Source organism: Amborella trichopoda, chromosome 5 (assembly GCF_054954075.1).
Source record: "Amborella trichopoda isolate Santa Cruz 75 chromosome 5, AtrichopodaSantaCruz75HAP2 v2.0, whole genome shotgun sequence".
In the NCBI taxonomy this organism is placed as follows: Eukaryota; Viridiplantae; Streptophyta; class Magnoliopsida; order Amborellales; family Amborellaceae; genus Amborella; species Amborella trichopoda.
Window position 1 is genome coordinate 4,536,929 of NC_142340.1, and position 8,072 is coordinate 4,545,000.

Genomic DNA, 8,072 nt, shown 5'->3' on the forward strand with positions numbered 1-8,072 from the left:
TATTTGCAAAAAAATACCAAAATACTCTTGTAACTTTTAGGGGTCTTTTGGTCAATTTTATTTTATAAATTATTTTTTAATATATATATTAGTTCGCTTATTTTTCAATAGTAGACTCTCAAAATTTCAAATGAATTGAATTTTTAAATAAAAACTTAAAATTCAAGTATAAAATATAGTCATAATCGTTAGATCGGCTCAGATTCAATCTGAACCATTGGACGTTTACTGTAGCTACCAGCTAGTACGGTGACGTCACTCTCCCTTTAAGATCCACTTTGAAATTATTAAGTTGGTTATAGAAATTAGGTAGTTAAAAACAAGTATTGGCAATAAGTCACCACAAGTGTCTTTTCTGTTCACTTTTTAAGTGAAAATATTTGTAGCAGATAGATGGAGCAAATCCTCTGATAAATTGATCTTTCTTTTGAAGTTCCCTAGTATTACTATGGCTCTGAATTTCGAGAGGGTATCCAAGAAAATCACAAGCAATTTTAAGTCAGCTTTATCATATCCAATTTGCGCAAAATATGATGCAGTTTCTCTGGCAAAGTATGGAGCAACTTTAGAATTAGGATACGGTTTGTCAGGCATATTATGCAGCAATTTTAGTTTTGTAAACTCTTGAGCTTAAATCAATAGGAGTTATAATTGATTTTGAAGATGGATAAAGATTCATGGCCAGAGGTGATGGTTTTCTCCGACAAGTGATCATTAATACAACATCTACTCAATATAAATGTATGACTTTTGTAAGAGACAGGTGGTGAAATGGGGTTTCGTTGTGTATTATACAGAGATTCAAATGGTTTTGATGGGGGATCCGACAATCGCCTAGGTGGGTTTGGGTGGTCTTTTAGGGTCATCATAAAAAAAAAATGTGTTCCTCTCACCAAGATCCTCGAAAACCACAAGTCTTCACATGCTTTGGCTACATGTCTTACCCTTTTGGGCGGACAGGGGTAGATCATTTCTTGCTGGACGAGCATCCTGAATATTGTAGGGAAGAGGTCCGGTAAGACCTCGTTCGGAGCTGCTCTTCTTTGACTGCAACCATCATGGGAGGGGGGGGGGCTTGGCTTCTTCTCCTTCCGAATTAACCACTGTGTAAGATCCATTGGGGAAGGCTTGTTTGACTTCGAATGACCCTTCCTATTTTGGTTCGAACTTCACCTTGGTACGGTCATGAATCACAATGGACTTAAGGATAGGAATATGTTTTTCTTTACTCTCTCTCTTTCGTTTTCTTTTTTTTTGAAAAAAATATTAACTTGGGTAGAAATAGAATTCCAGCCATCCACCACATCGACCTTCTCTGCCTAGAGCCAGTTCTCAAGATAATTAGCACTGCCTTTTCTAACAAAATGATCTTTATTTTATAGTGAATTTTAAAGACATTTTATGAACTAAGAATCAGATAAATCGGTCGGGATATCATTCTTGTAAACAAGTGTATTGCAACTGAGATGTATATGATTCCTGTTGTATCTAGTATTTACTAAAAAAATATTACGTTGAAACAAATTACTAGCCAAATACATTACCGGCATAATATATTACCTAAAAATGGAAGGTTGTTGTTGGGATATCATCTGGATGCAACCTGAGCATGTATTGCTACTGTTTGACTACATCCAGAAGAAATTTGAGAAATACATTACTGTTATTTTTTGTTGGAAATACAACATAGAAAATTTAGCTTAAAATATAATTCTTTTATTTTGAAAGTTAAATTCATTTAAGGAATTTATTTTAGGAAGTTATAAATTGGTAAAATAATTTTATTCAAAATTGCAAAAAATTTGTGGTTACTTCCTTGTAAGGAAGGAGATCCGTGAACACAAGGATCGTGCTACTAAAATTCAGGAATCAAGGATCTTATTTATTAGGGAACCAAATCTACAATCTTCAGGAACGTGCACCGTGTATGTGATGGTGGGATCGAGATCCTTTTTTCATAAGATCGAGTACCCCATAATTGGGAGCGAGACCCTGAAAAAGATAGATCGAGTTCCGGTCGAGATCCTGGTCATGGAACACCGGAGCTGGATTTCGGAGCAGGAGCGCCACCCTGTTGGGATGCTCCCAGTGACTATGATCTAGATCATACATTACATCAACCAGACGATGATAAACAACACTTTCATAAATGTGCGTCTAGCTCTTTTTTATGACCTTTGGTCATGCTATTTGTTGTTGTGCCTTTTCCTCGAGCTGGTACATGCACTGAGCTGTTGTTGCCTCCATTTTAGACATGCATTTCTTGTTTGCTGTTTCTTCTAACTTTTCAGAGTGGTCTTGGCCGGACTTATAGTTAATTGACTTCTAAATCTTGGCCTGAAATATGCCATTATAGCTGGTACCATCTTATTCTTTTTATCTACTGTTATGTGGAGTGTCTCAAGGAACATGAAGAGGATTCAAACTAAATGTTATGTTTAGAAAAACACTTAAGTCTCTGTAATTGTATTCCTCTTCACTAGGAAGGTTATTCTTTGCTTCCTTTGAACCCTGTTTTAAGTGCAATGAAGCATGATTTTACATGCTAGTTTCTATCAAAGGAGGCATGATTTTACATGCTAGTTTCTATCAAAGACCTTAGTTTAGTCAGAATGAATCTCATGGAGATCCAATTTGGATGTAGCTAATTCAAATGCTTACTTATCTTTTCTGTATAGTTGAAAATGATGATTGGGCTCATTAGGTCGTTACTATTGATTTTTGCCTATTAATTTTTAAATTGAAACCTGTTATTTCAGATAGAGCCTACACCATTGAGCAAGGCCATTCATTTTCTGAGATTTCAAATGAGAACATCATGAAGTGGATTTTTCATTTGGATATCAGAAAAACACCTAAAGTGACAGATGATGCTAATTTCTGAAATTGTTGGTCTGAATTTTGTTGGTGTGACTGCTTACAACCATATGATTAAAAAGGCATCAAACTACCTGAAAAGCATTTATCAGAGACATGAATAGTGGAATCACTCACTAGAATGGCAATTAAGTGTACTTATAAATCAAAAAGCAAGGAGTCTTCAAAAATCGCACCATGGTGACTTTGGGCAGATCCATATAAAAGATTAGCTAATTTCCAGTAGTTTTGGCAGATTGAGATGCAATTGTGAGAGTTAATATTCCTCTTGTACTTGTTTTTAATATGGAAGCTTCAGTTTCCTCCATTTGCTAGTGCCAAAAAGTATATTGGTCATACTAGTTTATCCATTTCTCAACTGAGATAGCAAATAAGGTAAAAAGAAACTAGGGATTGAGGAAGATGTGTTTGAATTGGTAAAAAATATAATGAAAAATCACACACACGCACATACCAAGGACCTTGCATTTTCTAGGGAAGTTAAAAGATTAAGTGAGATAGGAAAATGAGTATGTGTAGTTAAACATTAGTTGTCCCACTCTTATCCCTCATCAAAGATCCTTGAAGCGCAGTTCAACGTGGGACCAGATGTCTTGGCATTTCCACCATTTCTGATCTCCTTTACCATTCTGTAATCGGTCTACACTCTCAAGGCAAAGAGGGACCTTCTTTAACCTCGAACAACGAAACACGACTAGCTCCTCCAACAATGGCCAATTCAACTCACACTCACCACATATGGTGGCTAGCTTTGGTAGATCATTTAGTTTCAATGTTCTTAACTTGGGCAATACATCCTCATCCATCTCCTCATCTTCAATTAATGCCTTTATTTCGTCACAAAACGTAACATAAATTTGAGTGAGATTTTTGAGCTGTTGTACCACTGGTGAAGAGAACTACCAATCTTGGACATTGATATACTTCTATTTCCTTTAGTAATCCAAAGCATCCATACGGAGGGCTGCCTTCACATATCCTTTCAAAGCTAGGCAGCAAAGCAAGATTCAGCATCACCAATGTCTTAAATGCATCTATATCCTTGGCATCCTCAGAGTGCACCAGACAGCCCAGATCGTCGCATTGGTCAATATAAAGCTGCTCAGAGATGTTGAGAGGGCGAAGCCATGTCAAACCTCTACTTTTGAAGAAAGACATAGACCGTAAGCTGTGTGCCTCTATTAAAGGAGCCAATGCTGCTCGCCTATCTATGATGGTGCAGCTTTCAAAATTTAGCATTCGTGTTCTCTTCCCCAACAGCTTCATAGTATGAGGAAATATATGAGAACAATGCAGAGAAATGTCAAGAGTGGTCAAGCATGACAAGTAGTTCAGTTCTGCCAAGCACGCTTCACTCCAATCTGCGGTATCATCAGCATCAGCATCCCAATCGTCTTCAGTTAACCATGCATTCAACTCCTCCAAACTACGCAACCCAGACAATACCTTAGGTGGAATATTTTGAAGGTACTCAATGTAAGATATATCCAGGTGCCTCGGATTTATTAAATGCCCCAATCTCAAAGGTAGCTCCTTCATATTAATGCACCCTTGAAGATCCAAAAGTTGGAGTCCTTGAAGCTCTCCAATTTCTGGTGGTGGCTCTTCAAGTTCAAAACAGTCTTTTAAACAAAAAATGCGGAGGTTCACTAAGTTTGATAGGGAATGAGGTAGGGATTCAATCCCAGTCCTAGAGAGATCAAACTCACAAAAGGCATGCATACATTCAATGAAATGAAATTGAGGGATGACCTGTTGGGATTTTTTATGCGAAGTTTGGGGCTCTTTGGCAATTGAGGAAGTTCTTCAAGATTGTTGTCCCATCAATGCGATTCTCTCAGCTCCTTGCCAGTCGGCAGCTTCAGGTGCCTTCTTCAATTCGACACCCTACTTTACTATGAAGTTAGGGCCATGAATAGACATAAGAGAAGTGATCCATAATGCCAATTCTCGCATCATGTTGTGCATTTTCATTGTTTGTTCATCGATACCACTTTCTATCATGCATGTTGTTTTAAGGCATTCGAGCAAAGCATAACCCCTGTTACGTGTGGCATCGAGAGTACTAGGGTTATCTACTATACCTTCTCAGACATTGTAATTTACTACGCCATTTTCATCTATTGTAGAGTCCTCGGGGAATCGCGGGCAATACAAAAAGAATGATCTAAGAACATCATTATCTAATTCATCATCACTAAGCTTCAGTATTGAACCATGCCATGTAAATTTGAAGCAGACCAGTTCATTTTGGTTATAGTATCCTCCCACTCTTCCATGCTTTCTTTGTTCGCCATAGCCTGTGCAACTGTGATGAGTGCAAGCGGTAGACCATCACATGTTTTGATAATGGTCTCGGCGAGGGATTCTATTGATGTAGAGGCAACTTGTCGACCTGCTTTCTTCTTGAACAAACTTCATGCTTCTGCCTTTGGTAATTTTTTTACTTCAATGCTTATGTTGGCCTCCAATTCACTGCACAAATCACAATTCCGGAGTTGTTAGGAAAACCTTACAGTTGTTCTTAACAGTTGGTCGAGGAATTCCAATTTCTTTCAGTTCCAATCTCTCCCACACATCGTCCAAAATCAGCAAAAATCTATTGTTTCTTAAAATTGTCAATAGTTCATCTCTTGCACTCGACCTCCACCCCAGACAAATCAAGGCACAACCGATCTCCAATCTTCCTATGTATGCTTGCCATATTTGGATTACGAGACACTGTAACCCATATCACAATGTCAAAACGACAATTAGATCGGAGTCGATTATGAACATTTTCCATTAGAGCCGTCTTCCCAATGCCTCTCATAACCATACACACCAAAAATCTCAATATTTCATCATTTATACAATCAAGAACCTTTTGCGTCATAGATCTCACAGTCGGTTGGTCATCAATCGGTGTAGCTTCCAACTCTTCTACGGCCTCCAAAGGGGGAGTCACCACCACTGGACTCCTGAAATCCATTGATGCACACAAAACACAACGAGAGAGAGAGAGATTGATTTAGAGCCTCTGTTCTGGTTGTGAAGGAGAGTAAGAAAGAGAATAGACAAACAAGAGGAGAGGAGAATATGTCGTGGAGAAGAACTGATGCCTCATGTGCTCAGTTGTTGGAGAGATATTGAAGGATTAAAGTCTGTGGTCCCTAAAATTAACATTGTGGACCAAAACATTGAAGCACCTTCTTAAATTTTAAAACATAGAAAATAAAACTCACTAAGAATTTTTCTGTTTTTTATTAATTATTTTTGGCAAATTAACTTAAAAGTTCTTTTCAGTTTTCATAATTAAAAACTTTCAGTTTTCATAATTAAAAACTAAGTTCAGAGGTCGGACCGAATGCAAAGCTTTTTCTTTATGAACTCAGTCCAGCAATTAGAAACTTAAAATAGCAACAGCCTTCTCTATAGTAGTGCCGCGCAGGCACTCCGAGTGCCGGACTGACATTTAGCAGTTTTTATCCAAAAAATTGGTCTACCACTTAATGTCTTTACGGACCGGCACTTTGCCAAACATACTCTAAAATAAATAAATAAATAAAATCTAATAAAAAATGGAAAGAGCTCTCTCTCTCTTGGTTGAGAGATAACAACAATAGCGCACACGGATTATAAATGATTCTCTGTTTTTCATGAAAAGCATTGTTCCAAAACCCAGCAATCTAATTTAGATTGCCAATCTATATGGAAATCAGTTTGGACCAAATCGGTTATGGGATGATACAATTCCACCAACACCCCACCTTATATATTTTTGTTATCTTTTTTAAAGCTTATCTAATGTTTTTTTAATTTCCCTCTAAACCCCGTACAATAAATCCCTATCTCAATTTTTATTTTTAATATTTTTTAATCACCAATTCATACTGACCTAGAACCCATCCAAATCATCGATAGATAAATGATCCGCCCCACCAATCTGTGTTTTAAACAGCAAATAACACCAAAAGCCACAAATGGGACTTCTTAAATTCAAAACCTTCATAATACAAAGCCTCCATATTTATTCTGCAAAATCTATTCATAGTGTTACAATATTACAACACAAACCTCTCAATATAAAAGCAGTATACACCACAAAAATCCGAAATAATAATAAAATACAGAAGATCTCAAAAAACAAAACCCCAGTGCTCCCCCAATGCTTCAAATTTAATATACAAAAAGTGGGGAGAGAACCTAAAAATTAAAGCTAGTGACAAGAAAAACCTCAAATTTTTGAGAGAACCAAAACCGCATACTGAAAAGTTATAAAAGACTTGATCATCATCTCCCTTGCACAAGCCCACTGAAGACTTGACTGTTCCCAGCAAGAGTTGCTTCCCATTCAACAGAAGACAGTAGGATTTGAGAGAGAGAAATAACAACTTGCTTCATGTCGGGACGCAAGATCGGATCCTCATCCACGCATTGCTTAGCCAACATGGCCATCTTTTACATGGTATCAACCAAGAAATGGTAAGCATTTCATCAAGAAAAAGAACAAGAAAGCTCTGAAATAGTACTGTTGTTAAATAAACATGGGTTTTGGAAACATATACAAAACAAAGCTGGTTTTTTTTTTTTTTTTTTTTTTGAGAATATTTACTTATATTTCAGTAAAATGGAGTGTACAAAATTGGACGCCTACAAGTGGTGCCCTATACAAAACCCCAAAGGGCCAGGAAAAGTGCTTTGCAGCTCAAGTGTACAAGTGCAAGTACAAGCACAAGCTGGTTTGTAAAGAGATGGTTTCATTATATTATCCATTACAATTCAAAAGCCCTTTGGTCACTGTCGTAATGACAAAATCATTCTATCCAGTTTTACAAACTCTCTATCTCTCTCTCTCTCCCCTCCCTGTCACACACACACAAACATGCACGCCATGACAAGGAAATGGAAGTTCCACCATCAAGAGTGTAACACTCACCATCTCTACAGCACAATTTTGTTGCCAAAAGTGCGAATGCTACACCCTATCACTCTGCCACCACTTTTGTTAAGTGGTGAACAGGATTTGTCATGAACTCAATAGCAGCATTTTGTTGTATGGAGGGAGGGGAGGGAGGGAGGGAGGGCGGGGAAGAGAGAGAGATTATTTGCATCACCACTGAATGGCCACTGAGGAGGCAGTGGTGCTACTGCATCCCCTTTAAAACATAAAAAATAGGAATTGGAGAGAGGGAGAGCGAGCATGAGAGACAGAG

The 8,072-nt window shown here is 37.6% G+C and overlaps 2 protein-coding genes across 4 annotated transcripts in view; both read right to left on the reverse strand.

The window, feature by feature from the left end:
- Positions 1-3,328: 3,328 nt before the first annotated feature.
- Positions 3,329-5,848, reverse strand: LOC18443446 (disease resistance protein RPS2). The gene is given in 5 exon segments (XM_088867803.1): positions 3,329-3,776; positions 3,895-4,499; positions 5,084-5,372; positions 5,374-5,610; positions 5,702-5,848. Coding segments are annotated over 5 exon segments (1,626 nt in total). The 3' UTR covers positions 3,329-3,428.
- A 1,019-nt stretch (positions 5,849-6,867) lies between these two features.
- LYK3 (protein kinase family protein / peptidoglycan-binding LysM domain-containing protein) overlaps positions 6,868-8,072 on the reverse strand; it is a 14,862-nt gene continuing 13,657 nt past the window's right edge. For all 3 annotated transcript variants that reach the window (XR_016055700.1, XM_088867022.1, XM_088867023.1), the window contains exon 11: positions 6,868-7,314. Coding sequence is in view for 2 of the 3 variants with exons in the window: in XM_088867022.1 (XP_088723148.1) it covers positions 7,150-7,314 (165 nt within the window). In the remaining variant the exon portion in view is untranslated. The remainder of the gene's footprint in view (positions 7,315-8,072) is intronic.